Source organism: Henckelia pumila, chromosome 4 (assembly GCF_033568475.1).
Source record: "Henckelia pumila isolate YLH828 chromosome 4, ASM3356847v2, whole genome shotgun sequence".
Lineage (NCBI taxonomy): Eukaryota > Viridiplantae > Streptophyta > Magnoliopsida > Lamiales > Gesneriaceae > Henckelia > Henckelia pumila.
The window spans coordinates 123,570,734-123,589,721 of NC_133123.1; the positions used below are offsets into that span (position 1 = coordinate 123,570,734).

Below are 18,988 nucleotides of genomic sequence, written 5' to 3' on the forward strand. Positions count from 1 at the left end.
CCGCCTACATATAACATTTTTATATCCACTCCACAAGAGAAAAAAATCAGAATATTTGTCATCAAAATTAAATTTAGAAATTTTTTTTGAAGTAGGAATTTTTAATATTTGGAATATGAGATATTATATCTATATTGTATTGAATAAAAATATATTCTAAAATAAAGATAAGTAAGTAACTACAACAATTTAGTATCAAATAAAGGATGGAGCAATTGATTTAATTTGATAGTTTGTCATGATCCATGGGGATGATGAAGACGATCATCATCCGATTTCTCTGAAAATTTGAAAACATAATTCAGATATGATTGATTTTAAAATATATATAAAATAAAACTACTTATAATCGTTAAATCTTGTGTGTAAAAATAACGAGTATTATCATAATTTTATTATGAATTTTACGAATTCAATAAGAGCAGATTTTTAAATAAATACTAAAAATAGTAAGATTTTTTTCCCGAAAATTTTAATAATCAGGCTCAGAATATTATAGAGTAGTGCTAGGGCATCAAGGGTATTTTCGTCAAATCTTCATAATGTACGAGGGTAGTATCGGTATAGTGGCAAGCATAAATTGGGGTGAAATCCATCCTTGCAAGCCTCATCATCTCCATTCTCTCAAGAAAGGCGAAGAAATTTCTGGATGACAAGAGTTAAGAGGCGATCCGACGGCTCCTAATCGTTAGAGGGTTCATGATCCAACGGCCACCGTTCATAAGCCTTCGTGGATCCCATTGGTGCTGAGGAGCGTCGGCGGCGGAGCTTACATTTGATTCTTTGTGAACAAGAATGCTGGCGGAGGGTGTTTGACGGAATCTGAGGATTTGAACGGAGCTTGTGCCGAAGGTGGGTTTGCGAAGAAGGTCGTGAGATTTAGAACAATCGGACGAGGATTAATCTAGAAATCGTGCCATTTACGCGAGAAGATTTGTTAATTTATGCTATTTATACAGGTATATGAAACACTAAGCTTTTTGATGATCTGCTTGTCACTTGTGTGCTCGTTCTTTTTGTGTTGTTATCATCATCGTCGTCAGAGGAGGTAATCTACGTCTGAAGATGAAGATCGAGATCTGTGGTTTTGAAGTTGTTCATGCCTTCATAGGGTTTTATCATTCCGGATTTGAGTTTGTGATCCATAAATTCAAGATCTGATCCAGATGCAAAGTCCCTATGCTCGAGAAATTGCGGATTTAAGGCGTCCCTGCATATATGACTTGAAGATTCATGGCGAAATATTAAGATTTAAAGAAATTTGCATCAGATCAAGATTACTTTATTCACAGATTATTTCGTGGAGTATCAATAACTGGCTTTTTACCCAAGCTCCTTTGAAATGATATTCTTTGATCCACCTGGTGTTGGTTGGGTGGAAGATGGACTACGAATATGAATATGACGAAGAAAAGTTGGAATTTTTCTTCCATTTTTAATGACTCTGTGATTGATGCATGTGGAGTTACTCTCCAATCTCTTAAAAGTTGCTACCATAACCGCGCAGTACCCTCCAATCTCTTGAAAGTTCCTGCCAAAACTTTGGCGTGTTCTTGCGCTTTCATATTTTTACCGTGCTTCTTGGAGCCGAAACATAAAATGCTGGCAGATTCCTTCATTTACGTGTTGCGAGCAGATGGTTTCGAGCAGAGCATTTGATTTATCCAATGGACCGTCATGTTTAATGGACACTTTATTACAGAAGCGGCACTAGATTTTTCATTCTTTTTACCTTAATAATCTTTACCATATGAAGAGTGCGAGTCATTAATTACGCTGAAATGACTCTTTTCTGTCCGCAAACCCTTCGCACCATTTCTTGGCCTCAGTTCTTAGACATTACTTTTGATCTGCCATGTGTTGGCATAAGTAGAGGACTTTCTACCCTTTTGTGACTTTCCGATTCACTGTCATCCTTGGTATGAGAAATTACGGAACTATATGAACTATGAAGTAAATCTTGAGTATTATATATCCATAAGCAGTTGAGATCTGCCCGTTTGCTTGATCACTATTCCGTGTCAGAGATTTTTTTTTTTGTTTGAAGCGTTTTGGTGTTTTGCTCATTCAATTTAATGTCTGATGCAGTCTGCTTCGGTGTGCACAAAGATTTGAAGGCCAACTGTAGAGATATCCGGTCGGTGAAGTGAACTAAGTAGCCTTTTGGCCTATGGTGAGATTCTGAAATTCTCGTGACATTTAATCATATAGCATATGGGTGTGAGATTTGCGGTCACTTTGCTGCCAGAAGAGTAAGCTTAGGAATTACATACTAGATTTGTCCAGTGATTCGTAGATTATAATCTTAGTTTGTTTGGATTCATCGAGAGACTTTCTTGGGTACATGCTTTGTCGTCAAGCTTTTGTAATTCTTAAAACTTGTAGTTGATGGGGCGTGCTAATAAAAACAGTTGTAAGGAAACACAGCTTAGAACATATTGCTATTGTATATATTGTTCTGTTCATCATAATTTCCTTCCTTTCTTTCCTGAATTAAGTGTTTCTGTGTCTGCAGATGCATTTGGTAATTGCTCGAGGATAGTGGAACATAAATTAGGGTTAAATCCGGGAAGAGACCAGATTCTTAGAAATCCTGCCAAATCTGTTGTGGTAGACTGATTGTTGGTGTCATAGAGACTGTAATTACGGAAATGCTAAGCACTGTGGGTCTAGAAGTTATGGATTCCATCAACCCACAGTTGAATTGGAAGATTGTGACGAAAGGAAGACGCACCAGGACGTCCGGAGCTAGAAGAAAGGTACTTTGTCAAATCTATTGTTTACCGTGATATTTCTAACTAGTCTAATATTCCATCGACTTACTAAGATGTGCATATGTTAAATGTGGCAGTTGAGTGCAGCTGTTTCTGGACAACCAACCTCCGAAAAAACTGAGCATGTACCGATAAAGAAAAGGAGACATTTGCTTCGATCTCCATCACCTCAGCCTCGAACCCCTTCCATATGTCGTCGAGATTCTTCCTCTCAACCATATTCTTCTTCCCCACTTTTTGAAGATAATTATGCATATTCGAGTCATTTCTCAGTTCTGAGCTCTGCAAGCTCATATTCAAACTGGAAATCAAGAGATGGATCATCTGTAATAAAATTTGGTGAAGGGATTGATTACGAAATCCTCTCTGAACAAGTAGGAGGGGAACATGATTATGTGGAAGACTTCTCAGGTATTGAACTTCTTGCAGCTGCTGCTAGCATGGATGGTGATGCAGATAATGCTTGCAAACAGGAGCTTGTTGTAGAGGATTCTTTAATACCGAAAAGCTCTGATATATCCGTTCTTGCCGCAAAATTTAAACAAGATTCAGAATGTAATAAGTCCTTGAGCAATGAGATAGAGCTTGAAGATGACACCGATGGCTCTCTAGTTCGGAGCAACTTGGAATCTGCTGCTCAAAGTCTGCTTGGATGTGTGGGAGGTGGGACTGCGACAAGAACCGATTCTTTGAAAGTGGACCGTAGGCACTGGGATTTGAACACTTCGATGGATGCGTGGGATGAACCATATGATGATTCAATTGCTGGAAAGACCTCAAGATATGTTGCTAATATTGATATGCTTGTGGAAGAAGGGAGACAGGGAGGTTCAGAGTGCCAGATACTATGTAATCCAGGTGTCGCAGAAGACAAGTTGTCTGATCTTGAAGTAGAAGAAGATAAATTGATAGCAGTATCACCTCGTGTAATGTGCATTGAGTCATCCACTCATGAGGAAGGTTTATGGCAATCAGCCAATATTTGTTATTCTAATCTGACTACAAAGATTTCTGACCGAGATTCCAAGAAGAAGGTTGATTATCCACCTGCTTCCGTTGAAAATATCGATTCACCTGCTGCTTTGGTTCAAAAGGTTGTTTCACCGGCCACTTCTGCTCCAAAGACTAATTCGCATAGTGCTTTCGTTGAAAACGTGGATTTGAAGTGTCCTTTTGCTGAAAAGATAGATTCCTATCTTCCTTTAGTTGAGAACATTGATTTGCACACGGCGTCTGCTGAGATGGTCGGTCTGCCTAGGGCTTTTGCTGAAAAGGTCGATCTGCCTAGGGCTTCTGGTGAGAAGGTCGATCTGCATGTGGATTCTGCTGAGAAGGCCGATCTGCGTGCGGCTTCTACTGAAAAGATCGAACTGCTGGCGGCTTCTGCAGAAAAGATTGATTCGTGTATGGCTTCGGCAGGAAAGATTGATTTGGATATGGCTTCTGCTGAAAAGATTGAGTCAACTGTTGATGCACAGAAATATTCAGATGTGTGTCTAGATAACCATGGTCATGTGGTTGATAGTGACGACTTGGATAGGTCTCAGGAAGGTCATGATTCTCCGTATGAAGATGGAGAGCTGAGGGGGTCATTTTTGTATCCTTGGGAGGAAGATGAATTGGAAAATAAACATGTTGATTATGAATCTGATGGAAGACATGGGAATAGTTCTGATGCTGGTGATTTACCTGGGTCTGAGATAGTTGATGGCGGTTCGGAGGGATCTCACAGCAGTGTGAGGAAAAGTTTGTTGACAAAAAGATTTCTGGGAAGAAATGAGAGTAACAGTAGATCATTCAGACATTCTTATATGCATTTTATGGAAGATGAATCCGAGAATACCGATCTTGGTGGAAAGAATGAATCGGATATTGATCTAGTTATCGGTGAAAATGGCAATGAGAGAAGATTCTCAGATCAAACAGATGCAATTGATGATGTGGCGCAAATGGATGAATACTTGTTAAGGACTATACAGGGTAAAGTTCGATCTTGTAGCAAAGGTCGTTCATCCTTGGATGCATTTAATGGGAAGGATATTTTCTTTTTGCAACAATGCAGGTAATTAATACGTTCACATAATTCGTTACCATATTTAGGTCCATGCACTTCTAATGTTCGTATATTTTTTCTGCATCTTTTTGGAGGAATTACTTTGAATTACTTAGTTTCAGTGTTTTTGTTTGTGATATTTTTAGATCTCGACGTCTTGGTGGTTCAGATTCTCACCCTGAAAAGTATATGGGGCCCTACAAATATTTGAGCAGATATCGAAATGCTACTCACGGTAGTGAAAAAGGTGGAGCAGAGCAGTGGACATACTGGGGTTCAAAAGGCCGTTACACTTCAAGTTATCAAGGTACCGAGGGGCGTAACCTCAACAGGCCGAGGCGAATAACCGGGGACTTGGTGGATAAGTTTGATAGGGTGGACTTTGACCGCAATAGACAAAATTCTAATTATTTGTCAAAAGGTTACTTGCGTAGGCCCTTAGTTAGAAGTTCACCTGTGGACAGAGACGATCGTTTTGCTGTGCACAGAAGGATGCCGATAACTAGAGGTGTGAAGGAGAATTATCCACAAGGTGTTGGTAAGAAATATGAGCCTCTATCTGATAATGCTTCCAAATCTGTTCGCCTGTCACCTTATTTATCGAGCAGGGAACGAAGTTTTTCTCCCAGTTCTGGTAGAGGCGTTCATATTCCTTTTACGCGCAGAAGATCTCGGTCAAGATCGAGAACACGGTCCCCAGTAGCCTGGCATTCTAATAAAGGACGGGAAATGGGTACTAGAAAGCGCATCAGATCTCCAGATTTTAGGTCTGAGGTGAGGATGGACAGAATGAAGTTCCCGAATTCGAATTCCAATTTTACATCAGATTATCGTGACGGGTACTTGTCCCCACCAAGGGCCCGGTTCTCCCCACAGCGCAACGGTCGATGGTTCGATGATCTTGATTTTGCAGACAACCATTTTAGACGACGGAGATCGCCGGGGAGATTATTTCGACGCTCTCAAAAGTTTGATGCTATCGGTTCTTCAGGTCGACTGAAATCAGAAGGCTATTTTAAACCCACAACTCGGCCGGGAAGATTCTCCTTCTTTGCTAATGATGGCAGGGAAGGTAAATTTGAGACGGATTATGAGCATAGAAGGCATGATGACAGAGGTGAGGTGATGCATCGGAGACGGGATGCCGATGATGGTGGAAATTCGAGGCGGTTTCAGCAAGCTGCAGAAGGTGATGTCATCGAGACGACCAAGTCGAATAACAAGGATGATGCCCGAGGTACTGACCCAAATACTGTGCCTCAGAGATAGAATAACGAGGAAAAGGGAACATTTCAAATAATCGGACCGGCTATGCTCTGTCGTGGTAGTAAAGAGATTGGTTATATATATATAATGTATATATGACTAGGAGCATTGATGTAGAAGAGAAACGACGATCGAATGCGTTAGTTCGTTTCCTCTCGAGGTCGATAATTTGTGCTAGGTAGTTTCTTTTGTTCCTGTTGGTTTTGTTTTGCCCTTTCCTTTTAACATGGGTATTATTTTTTTCCAAGTTATTTTACTGATTTCTTTCTTGATGATTCAATACATGGAGAGATCTCCATGGGAGCTTGTTTGAGTTTAAAGCTGACGAGGTCAGTTTGTGTAATCCAGTCTAATGTATATGGGTTGGATGAATGGTTTAGTGAAATCTATGAGAAGAAAAAGCTGCCATGGCTGCGGTTTCTTGGCCTCACCAAGTCATTATTATTTTTTAGTCTTACACAATTTATTTCCCACTTCTCCTTGGAATTCATGGTGAAAAATGAAAATCTTTCGTGCATTATTTTTTGTATTTAATTTAATACGTACCTCGGTGAGTTTTAAAATTATGATATATCAAAAATAATAATATATATACACACTGCATGACACGAGCCTTCGACCATATCTGGGATAATATCTTAATGTATCTTGTTTATGTATCTTAATATATGAGTTTCATGCACTGCTTTTTGAATCCATTTTGGTAGCAACGCCATCTCCGAGAAACCTGCTGAAGTGGTATAAACCGAGCGTTGGATTTCATCCACACCCTTGGATATTTTTTGCAACATCGACCCTACTTGTAGACAGATTAATTCCTACTCTGGTTTTTAATTTCTCCAAAATTTTTTGAAATACCTGAAATGGAGAAATTGTAGTTTCGTTAGTATCAACCTTAGTTTTTCCCTTAACAATGTGAGGTCTAGGTTGATCTCTCTCTATTCAATCCCCGAAGTGAAGAGTTGACTTGATGCCTGAGACGTACTCCATCATTAGCATTTTGACGAAGAAAAGTTGCATTGTTTTATTTTCTTCAACCCCTAATTCTATATATATTTAGTGAATAGCACAATGTATCCATATACTAGACATAGTCACATATGTCATGTAGTTCAAGACTATACAAAGTTTGATTATATTTATATTTCTTCTCTATTTCACACAAATAAATTATGCTTTAAATAGGGTGGTCATTTTTTCGGCCATCTCACTAAGGGATTCTCCGGCAAGGACCGACTCTTTAGTTTCTGCTGAGGTCATTTCTCAAGCGATTTTTACTGATCCCATAAGACTCAATTCTAAAATTTTAATGAATCTTTCTTTATTGAGATCAAGCGTTCCTGCTGTGATTCTCATAGCTGATGTCCAGTCGTTTACGAGATCTTCTCTGTTTTGAAGTCAAGTACATCAAGGTTAAGCATACCCCGTGAGGACTTAGCGGTTCTAAAACAGTTTTCACAAAGAGTGTTTGGTGCAAGAGAATTTGATTCTTACTTGACCTAGTCCCTGTTGGATGTGATTCTCCTCCTGTTTGGATGTCTGTAGTGACCCTGCATGGTATCACCTACTAACTGGCAACTAATAGCATGCATTAAACTTAATACAGCAAAATAACTTAATAGAGTAAAACGTGCGGAAACTTAAATTTACATATCAGCTTAGTAACATAATCCAGGCTTAAATCTGTAATGATACAACCAAATCGAAATACTTAAAAATAAACATTATACAGTTAAAACAAATCATGCTGTATAAATTCCCCTGAAAAGATCCGGCTCCCTAGTCCTGCATCGAACTACCGGCTCCGTCCATCCTGCGACCTGCCCCATAGAATAGGGTGTCCAAGATAATAACTAGGACGTGAGCGCTAACGCCCAGTACATAGACATGAGTAAACATATGTATATAATGCATGCAACATGATGACTGGTAAAGGGTCATCTGAAAAGTCATGCTCAGTACCGGCGCCATATGAGTGCTGCCATCGCACGGATCAACCTCTGGGTGCAACCACACTCGTCTAGTACACCAGAGTAGACAGACATAAATGCCCCCGCCGTCGCGGTACTCTCAGTGACAGACTATCGAGTATAGAGCTGAGCGGCTCTATAGTCAGGTATAACAAGGTATAGGCTCAACGTGTATATGCACATGACATATGAATATAGAAAGCGGTAAATCATATATCATGCCATATAATAATGCCAAATAAATGCAACATATAAACAAGCCTATATTCAAAAGTTCACCGTATCACTACATAAATTCTATAAGCCTTAACTAAGCTAATAAGTACTCCCAAAACTTAAATAGATTCCCAGACCATACCTTCGTCCGTAGTAAGCCCTTTGGAGTCGCTAGTCCCGAATGACTATAACCACACCTTGGTTATTCCAGAACCTCTATTATAACCGATAGGGCCCTCAAGTGTATATCTCACACTATATAACTAAAGAAAGAAACTCGGGAATTCGTATTTAGAAATGAATCTGAGAAGCCCTATTTATAGGCAAAATTCCCGGCCAGGATCGGAACTTCCGATTTCAGGATCGGAGCTTCCGATCCAGCTCATTGCATGCATGTGTGACACGTCGGGATCGGAACTTCCGATCGGGCGATCGGAGCTTCCGATCTGCTCTATGTTCAACACTTGTCAAAACTCGCGGCTGAGTCATCGAGCATTGCTGGCAGCTGGAGATCGGAACGTCCGTTCCAGGATCGGAGCTTCCGATCTTGGTGCTTCCGCTGAGCTTCCGAAGTGGCTGGGATCGGAGCTTCCGATCCGGCCCAAATTCAAAAGCCCAAATTCTCTTCCGAAGTCCAATAACACTCCGAAATTGATTAATTACCAACCCTTAATCATGTTTATCATATTATTATCTTAAAATAGAATCTGGGTTACTACATTCTCCCCACCTTTAGATATTTCGTCCGCGAAATAACATCTAAAGACAAAATCAAGATAACAATATGAAACATCAAACCATGTTTTATTACAACAACTGTAATTACATCTTACATGGTAAATCAAAAGTACAAAGCAAACAACTCAGGATATTCCGCTTGCATACGACTTTCAGTTTCCCAAGTTGCTTTTTCAACGCCTCGGCGCTGCCATTGTACTATCACAAGTGGTATAGTCTTGTTCCGAAGAACTTTCTCCTTTCTATTTAGGATACGGATTGGTCGTTCAACAAAAGACAGATCTGGCTCTAGCTGAATATCAGTAGACTGAATCACATGAGATTCATCAGCTATATACTGTCGAAGTAACGACACATGAAAAACATTATGTATACTGGAAAGATTTGGCGGTAAAGCCAAACGATATGCAACATCTCTGATCTTCTCCAGTATTTGAAAAGGCCCAATGAAACGAGGAGACAACTTGCCTTTCACGCCGAATCTCATCACCTTCCTGAAAGGTGATACTCGGAGAAACACATATTCACCAGGCTCAAACTGAAGTGGCCTGCGGCGAATATTAGCATAACTGGCTTGTTTATCTTGAGCAACTTTGATCCTATGCTTGATCAAATCTACCTTGTCTACAATCTGCTGCACCAATTCAGGACCCTCGACTTGTCGTTCCCCGACTTCATTCCAGAATAACGGAGTACGACACCGTCGACCGTACAATGCCTTGAAAGGTGTCATATCAATACTACGATGATAACTGTTATTGTAGGCAAATTCGATCAAAGGTAACTGATCCTGCCAAGATAAGCCAAAATCCATGACAGAAGAACGTAGCATATCCTCCAGCGTACGAATCGTCCGTTCTGACTGCCCGTGTAGTAACCCAGAGACCATTTTAAGATAATAATATATTAACCATGATTAAGGGTTGGCAATTAATCAATTTCGGAGTATTATTGGACTTCGGAAGAGAATTATGGGTTTTTGAGTTTGGGCCGGATCGGAAGCTCCGAACCCAGATCGGAAGTTCCGATCCCAGCCACTTCGGAAGCTCATCGAAAGAACATAGATCGGAAGCTCCGATCCTGGAACGAAAGTTCCGATCTCTGGCTGCCAGCTTTGTTCGATGACTCAGTCGCAAGGTTTGACAAGTGTTGATCGGGGGTGAGATCGGAAGCTCCGATCGTCGGATCGGAAGTTCCGATCCTGGCGTGTCCTGCATGCACGCAATGAGCTGTGGATCGGAAACTCCGATCCCGAAATCGGAAGTTCTGATCCTGGCCGGGAATTTTGCCTATAAATAGGGCTCGTTCGATTTCATTTTGAAATACGAATTTCCGAGTTTCCTTCTATAGTTATATAGTGTGAGTTATACACTTGAGGGCCCTATCGGTTATAATAGAGGTTCTGGAATAACCAAGGTGTGGTTATAGTCATCCGGGACTAGCGACTTCAAAGGGCTAACTACGGACGAAGGTATGGTTCGGAAATCTATTTAAGTTTTGGGAGTACTTATTAGCTTAGTTAAGGCTTATAGAAGTTATGTAGTGATACGGTGAACTTTTGAATATAGGCTTGGAACCTAGGATCCTACTTTACTTGAACTAGCCTAGAGGTACGTACACATTGACTGAGATTGCCAGCGAGTATACATGTTTATATGTTGCATTTATTTGGCATTATTATATGGCATGATATATGATTTACCGCTTTCTATATTCATATGTCATGTGCATATACACGTTGAGCCTATACCTTGTTATACCTGACTATAGAGCCGCTCAGCTCTATATTCGATAGTCTGTCATTGAGAGTACCGCGACGGCGGGGGCATTTATGTCTGTCTACTCTAGTGTACTAGACGAGTGTGGTTGCACCCAGAGGTTGATCCGTGCGGTGGCAGCACTCATGTGGCGCCGGTTCTGAGCATGACTTTTCAGATGACCCTGTACCAGTCATCATATTGCATGCATTATATACATATGTTTACTCATGTCTATGTACTGGGCGTTAGCGCTCACGTCCTAGTTGTTATCTTGGACACCCTATGTCATGAGGCAGGTCGCAGGATGGACGGAGCTGGTAGTTCAAGGCAGGACTAGGGAGCAGGAGCCTTGAGGATTTTATTATACAGCAGGATTCGATATAGCTGTATAATGTTTACTGTTTAAGTTTTTGATTTGGTTGTATCACTACAGTATTAAGCCTGGATTATTTACTAAGCTGATATGTAAATTATGGATTATGTTTTCGCACATTTTACTCTGTTCCATATATTGTTGTATTAAGTTTAATGCATACTATTAGTTGCCAGTTAGTAGGTGATTCCATGCAGGGTCACTACATTTTTGGTATCAGAGCATGCTAGATTTTGAGATTAGTACTTGGGATTTAGTTTAGTCTTGAGTAATTCTTGCGCATTTGGGATTTTAATGTGCAATTCTTTTCAGGATATGGCTGACGAGAGTCATGGTAGTGTTGGCCAGGGAGGTGGTCATCATCATCATCATCACCGCCATCATGATGATCAACATCGTCATCATGAGGGTAGACGTCGCTACTCTATTAATAAGTTCATGCAAGTAGGACCGAAACCTTTGGTGGGAGGCGAGAATCCTGAACAGGCGAGGAGCTGGATGTCTAAACTCGAGAGTACTTTTCGTGCTTTCGATTGTACTGAGGATCAGAAATTGAAAGTTCTAGAATTCATTCTAGAGGATCGAGCACGGTTTTGGTGGGATGCCAAGGCTGTTCAGGCACGTACTGAGAGAGGACAGGTGACTTGGGGGGATTTCTGTCGGGAGTTCCAGAAATTGTATTTTCCTCCGGCTGTTCGTCAAGCACGATCGATGGAGTTGCTTACTTTGAGGCAAGGATCAATGACTATTGATCAATATCAGCAACGATTTCTTGATCTGCTATCTTTCAGTCCTCATATCAATGAAAGTGATGCATCGAAGTATTATATCTTTTTTCAAGGTTTGAACCAAGATAACTACTCTCAGGTTGTCGTCTGTGATGACCCGGTATCTTTTGAGACTTTGGTGAACCGTTGCAGTCTTGTGGAGACTAGCAACAGGCGGGCACAGTTGATGATGCCAGCACAGCCTAGTGGATCTGTTGAGCCTCGAGCTCAATCTGTTGTGCAATCTGGACCTACGTCTTTTTCTACTCCTACTACTTCATCTGGATCTCGTGGTTCACGAGGTATGTTCCGTTTTGAAAAGAAGAAGAAGAAGGAGGAATTTTGTAGTCACTGTGGAGGGAAGCATCCTGCAGCTTCATGTCGGAGAGCTACTGGTGCTTGTTATATTTGCGGTCAGCAGGGACATCTGCGGAGAGATTGTCCTCAGCGCATGAGTTCTGCTAGTGGATCGGGATCACATGTTGGATCTCAGGCTTCTATTGTTCCACGTAAGCAGCCAGCACCACAGAGTTCTTCTGGTTATCGTCCCCAGACTCAAGGGCAGGTGTTTGCTCTGTCTCAGGAGCAGGCTACAGAGGGAAGCGATCGCATGTTGGCAGGTACCTTTCTGTTATGTGGAATTCCTGCACTTGTATTAATTGATACTGGAGCATCGCATTCCTTTATTTCTAGTCGTTTTGTTAAGAGACATAGATTACCTTATGTATCATTTGATATGGATTTAGTTGTATCTACTCCGTTGGAGCAAGAGATAGTAACTAAGCGTCTAGTGATGGGTTTCCTTCTGGAGTTTGAAGGTAATGTGTTAATAGCTAATTTGATGATATTAGCGATGACAGATTTTGACTGTATCTTGGGAATAGATATGCTGACTTTGTATCACGCTACTATGGATTGTTATCAGCGTCTGGTACAGTTTCATCCGGATGAGGGTGATAGCTGGTATTTTTATGGTGAGGGTGCGCGACCTCCGATGCCACTTGTTTCGGCTCTGAAGGCATGTCATGTCTTGGAGTCAGGTGGGGAGGACTACCTCATCTATGCGGTTGATATGTCCATGAGTAGTACGGGTATTGATCAGTTACCGGTTGTCAGCGAGTTTCCTGATGTATTCCCTGATGAGATTCCTGGTTTTCCTCCGGTACGAGAGGTTGAATTTGGTTTTGATTTAGTACCAGGAACTACGCCTATATCCCGAGCACCTTATCGTCTGGCACCTTCAGAGATGAGGGAATTGAAACAGCAGTTACAGGATCTGCTTGATAAGGGATATATTCGTCCGAGTGTTTCTCCGTGGGGAGCACCTGTTTTATTTGTCAAGAAGAAAGATGGATCGATGCGATTGTGCATTGATTACAGGCAGTTGAATCGTGTCACCATCAAGAATAAGTATCCTTTGCCGCGGATTGATGATCTGTTTGATCAACTACAGGGTACTTCTGTTTATTCTAAGATAGATCTGAGATCTGGATACCATCAGATGCGGGTACGAGACTCAGATATTTCTACGACTGCTTTTAGGACCAGATACGGGCATTATGAATTTCTAGTGATGCCATTCGGTTTAACGAATGCACCGGCAGTCTTCATGAATCTGATGAATCAGATATTTCGAGAATATCTGGATAGATTTGTCATCGTCTTCATTGATGATATTCTTGTCTATTCTCATGACAAGGATGAGCATGCACAGCATCTAAGGATTATTTTACAGACGTTACGAGATAAGAAGCTGTATGTGAAATTGAGAAAGTGTGAATTCTTGCTTGATCGGGTGGTGTTTCTCGGTCATGTGATTTCTAGTGAAGGAATATCTGTTGATCCTAGTAAGATAGAGGCAGTGCTGAACTGGTCTCGACCGACGACGGTTGCTGAGATTCGTAGTTTCTTGGGTCTAGCGGGATATTACCGTCGGTTCATCGAGAATTTTGCACAGTTGGCAAGGCCTTTGACTCAGCTTACTCGGAAAGATGTTACCTTCATATGGTCCTCGGATTGTGAGGAGTCATTACACGAGCAGCGTAGACGTCTTACTACTGCACCTGTGCTAGCTCTACCTTCTGGATCAGGAGGTTATGTTGTTTATACTGATGCCTCTGGTCAGGGGTTAGGATGTGTTTTGACACAGCATGGACATGTTATTGCCTATGCTTCTCGACAGTTGAAGACGCATGAGAATAATTATCCAGTGCATGATCTCGAGTTAGCCGCCATTGTATTTGCGCTCAAGATCTGGAGGAATTACCTTTATGGCGAGAAATTTGAGATATTCACGGATCACAAGAGTCTGAAATATTTATTCACTCAGGCGGAGTTGAATATGCGACAGAGACGCTGGATGGATATTCTGAAGGATTATGATTGTGAAATCAAATATCATCCAGGTTCTGTTAATCTTACTGCTGATGCCTTCAGTCGGCAGGTGAGACTGTCTGCACTTCAGACTAGTGAAGTATCTCATATGATTCAAGAGTGCTGTTCATTGAGTTTTACGCTCAAGCACAAGAAAGGGAGAAATGAGATTCGATTGTATACTATTCTATCTGAGCCAGCATTGTATTTTCGGATTAGAGATGCTCAGATATCTGATGTTAAGACTCAGCGTTTGGCACGTCTAGCCAATGGAGTTAATACATCTGGATTCCATTTTCAGGCAGATGGTTTATTGTGCCTATCTAATCGAGTGGTTGTACCTAATGATGCGGAGCTCAGGAATGATATTCTTTCTCAAGCTCACAGGAGTCGCTTATCAATTCATCCTGGTAGCATGAAAATGTATAAGGATCTGCGAACTAGATTCTGGTAGAAAGGGATGAAGAGGAGTGTGTATCAATTTGTTTCAAGATGTTTGGTTTGTCAACAGGTCAAGGCTGAACATCGATGACCAGGTGGATTACTGCAGAATCTTGAGATTCCCAAATGGAAGTGGGAGCATGTGACTATGGACTTTGTTACCCACTTGCCTATGACTTCGCGTCAGTGTGATGCTATCTGGGTTGTCATTGACCGTTTGACGAAATCAGCACACTTTATTCCTTATAACCGGGAGTATTCTTATGATCGCATGGCACGTTTATACATCCAGGAGATAGTGCGATTACATGGGATTCCAGTGAGCATAGTCAGTGATAGAGACCCGCGATTTACCTCACGATTTTGGGGTAGTTTTCAGGAGGCATTGGGTACCACTCTGAGTTTGAGCACTGCATATCATCCGGAGGCTGATGGGCAGTCAGAGCGGACGATTCGTACATTGGAGGATATGCTACGTTCTTTTGTCATGGATTTTGGCTTATCTTGGCAGGATCAGTTACCTTTGATCGAATTTGCCTACAATAACAGTTATCATCGTAGTATTGATATGGCACCTTTCGAGGCATTGTACGGTTGACGGTGTCGTACTCCGTTATTCTGGGATGAAGTCGGGGAACGACAAGTCAAGGGTCCTGAATTGGTGCAGCAGATTGTAGACAAGGTAGATTTGATCAAGCATAGGATCAAAGTTGCTCAAGATAGACAAGCCAGTTATGCTAATATTCGCCGTAGGCCACTTCAGTTTGAGCCTGGTGAATATGTGTTCCTTCGAGTATCACCTTTCAGGAAAGTGATAAGATTCGGTGTGAAAGGCAAGTTGTCTCCTCGTTTCATTGGGTCTTTCCAGATACTGGAAAAGATCGGAGATGTTGCATATCGTTTGGCTTTACCGCCAAATCTTTCCAGTATACATAATGTGTTTCATGTGTCGTTACTTCGACAGTATATAGCTGATGAATCTCATGTGATTCAGTCTACTGATATTCAGCTAGAGCCAGATCTGTCTTTTGTTGAACGACCAATCCGTATCCTAGACAGGAAGGAAAAGGTTCTTCGGAACAAGACTATACCACTTGTGATGGTACAGTGGCAGCGCCGAGGCGCTGAAGAAGCAACTTGGGAAACTGAGAGCCGTATGCGAGTGGAATATCCTGAGTTGTTTACTTTGTACTTTTGATTACCATGTAAAGATGTAATTACAGTTGTTGTAATAAAACATGGTTTGATGTTTCATATTGTTATTTTAATTTGTCTTTAGATGTTATTTCGCGGACGAAATATCTAAAGGTGGGGAGAATGTAGTAACCCAGAGACCATTTTAAGATAATAATATGTTAACCATGATTAAGGGTTGGCAATTAATCAATTTCGGAGTATTATTGGACTTCGGAAGAGAATTATGGGTTTTTGAGTTTGGGCCGGATCGGAAGCTCCGAACCCAGATCGGAAGTTCCGATCCCAGCCACTTCGGAAGCTCATCGGAAGCACATAGATCGGAAGCTCCGATCCTGGAACGGAAGTTCCGATCTCTCGCTGCCAGCTTTGTCCGATGACTCAGTCGCGAGGTTTGACAAGTGTTGATCGGGGGTGAGATCGGAAGCTCTGATCGTCGGATCGGAAGTTCCGATCCTGGCGTGTCCTGCATGCACACAATGAGCTGGATCGGAAGCTCCGATCCCGAAATCGGAAGTTCTGATCCTGGCCGGGAATTTTGCCTATAAATAGGGCTCGTTCGATTTCATTTTGAAATACGAATTTCCGAGTTTCCTTCTACAGTTATATAGTGTGAGTTATACACTTGAGGGCCCTATCGGTTATAATAGAGGTTCTGGAATAACCAAGGTGTGGTTATAGTCATCCGGGACTAGCGACTTCAAAGGGCTAACTACGGATGAAGGTATGGTTCGGGAATCTATTTAAGTTTTGGGAGTAGTTATTAGCTTAGTTAAGACTTACAGAAGTTATGTAGTGATACGGTGAACTTTTGAATATAGGCTTGGAACCTAGGATCCTACTTTACTTGCACTAGCCTAGAGGTACGTACACATTGACTGAGATTGCCAGCGAGTATACATGTTTATATGTTGCATTTATTTGGCATTATTATATGGCATGATATATGATTTATCACTTTCTATATTCATATGTCATGTGCATATACACGTTGAGCCTATACCTTGTTATACCTGACTATAGAGCCGCTCAGCTCTATATTCGATAGTCTGTCATTGAGAGTACCGCGACGGCGGGGGCATTTATGTCTGTCTACTCTGGTGTACTAGACGAGTGTGGTTGCACCCAGAGGTTGATCCGTGCGGTGGCAGCAATCATGTGGCGCCGGTTCTGAGCATGACTTTTCAGATGACCCTGTACCAGTCATCATGTTGCATACATTATATACATATGTTTACTCATGTCTATGTACTGGGCGTTAGCGCTCACGTCCTAGTTGTTATCTTGGACACCCTATATCATGGGGCAGGTCGCCGGATGGACGAAGCTGGTAGTTCAAGGCAGGACTAGGGAGCATGAGCCTTGAGGATTTTATTATACAGCAGGATTCGATATAGCTGTATAATGTTTACTGTTTAAGTTTTCGATTTGGTTGTATCACTACAGTATTAAGCCTGGATTATTTACTAAGCTGATATGTAAATTATGGATTATGTTTCCGCATATTTTAATCTGTTCCATATATTGTTGTATTAAGTTTAATGCATACTATTAGTTGCCAGTTAGTAGGTGATTCCATGCAGGGTCACTACAGCCCGTCATTCTCCGGATGATATACAGTGCTCAAACTCAGAGTGGTACCCAACGCCTCCTGAAAACTACCCCAAAAACGTAAGGTAAATCGCGGATCTCTATCACTGACTATGCTCACTGGAATCCTATGTAATCGCACTATCTCGTGGATGTATAAACGTGTCATGCGATCATAAGAATACTCCCGGTTATAAGGAATAAAGTGTGCTGATTTCGTCAAACGGTCAACGACAACCCAGATAGCATCACACTGACGTGAAGTCATAGGCAAGTGGGTAACAAAGTCCATAGTTACGTGCTCCCACTTCCATTCGGGAATCTCAAGATTCTGCAGTAATCCACCCGGTCGTCGATGTTCAGCCTTGATCTGTTGACAAACCAAACATCTTGAATCAAATTGATACACACTTCGCTTCATCCCTTTCCACTAGAATCTAGTTCGCAAGTCCTTATACATTTTCATGCTACCAGGATGAACTGATAATCGACTCCTGTGAGCTTGAGAAAGAATATTATTCCTGAGCTCCGCATTATTAGGTACAACCACTCGATTAGATAAGCACAATAAACCATCTGCCTGAAAATGGAATCCAGATGTATTAAATCCATTGGCTAGACGTGCCAAACGCTGAGTCTTAACATCAGATATCTGAGCATCTCTGATCCGAGAATACAATGCTGGCTCAGATAGAATAGTATACAATCGAATCCCATTTCTCCCTTTCTTGTGCTTGAGCGTATAACTCAATGAACAACACTCTTGAATCATATGAGATACTTCACTAGTCTGAAGTGCAGAAAGTCTCACCTGCCGACTTAAGGCATCAGCAGTAAGATTAACAGAACCTGGATGATATTTGATTTCACAATCATAATCCTTCAGAAGATCCATCCAGCGTCTCTGTCGCATATTCAACTCCGCCTGAGTGAATAAATATTTCAGACTCTTGTGATCCGTGAATATCTCAAATTTCTCGCCATAAAGGTAATGCCTCCAAATCTTGAGCGCAAATACAATGGCGGCTAATTCGAGATCATGTACTGGATAATTACTCTCATGCGTCTTCAACTGTCGAGAAGCATAGGCAATAACATGTCCATGCTGTGTCAGAACACATCCTAACCCCTGACCAGAGGCATCAGTATAGACAACATAACCTCCTGATCCAGAAGGTAGAACTAGCACAGGTGCAGTAGTAAGACGTCTACGCAGCTCGTGAAATGACTCCTCACAATCCGAGGACTATATGAAGGTAACATCTTTTCGTGTAAGCTATGTCAAAGGTCTGGCCAACTGTGCAAAATTCTCGATGAACCGACGGTAATATCCAGCTAGACCCAAGAAACTACGAATCTCAGCAACCGTTGTCAGACGAGACCAGTTCAGCACTGCCTCTATCTTACTAGGATCAACAGATATCCCTTCATTAGAAATCACATGACCGAGAAACACTACCCGATCAAGCCAGA

The 18,988-nt window shown here is 41.5% G+C and overlaps 1 protein-coding gene across 2 annotated transcripts; it reads left to right on the top strand.

Moving 5' to 3' along the window:
- Window positions 1-628: 628 nt before the first annotated feature.
- On the top strand, window positions 629-6,526 carry LOC140863401 (uncharacterized). 2 transcript variants are annotated; one of them, XM_073266801.1, is made up of 5 exons: window positions 629-959; window positions 2,089-2,173; window positions 2,516-2,759; window positions 2,852-4,836; window positions 4,974-6,526. In XM_073266801.1, exons 3-5 carry the CDS (start codon window positions 2,652-2,654, stop codon window positions 6,094-6,096), a joined length of 3,216 nt encoding a protein of 1,071 aa, XP_073122902.1. In that variant the 5' UTR covers window positions 629-959; window positions 2,089-2,173; window positions 2,516-2,651; the 3' UTR covers window positions 6,097-6,526. The 2 variants fall into 2 exon arrangements, with proteins under 2 accessions (XP_073122902.1, XP_073122903.1); XM_073266802.1 differs by lacking the exon at window positions 629-959 and adding an exon at window positions 968-1,919.
- The last annotated feature ends 12,462 nt before the right edge of the window (window positions 6,527-18,988 follow it).

What these genes read in the sequence shown, in the direction of transcription:
- LOC140863401 (XM_073266801.1), top strand. Translation starts at nt 2,652, where the DNA reads ATGCTAAGCACTGTGGGTCTAGAAGTTATGGATTCCATCAACCCACAG. An exon ending in CGTCCGGAGCTAGAAGAAAG is followed by an intron (nt 2,760 to 2,851) that starts GTACTTTGTCAA and finishes TAAATGTGGCAG; the next exon opens with TTGAGTGCAGCTGTTTCTGG. An exon ending in TTCTTTTTGCAACAATGCAG is followed by an intron (nt 4,837 to 4,973) that starts GTAATTAATACG and finishes TGATATTTTTAG; the next exon opens with ATCTCGACGTCTTGGTGGTT.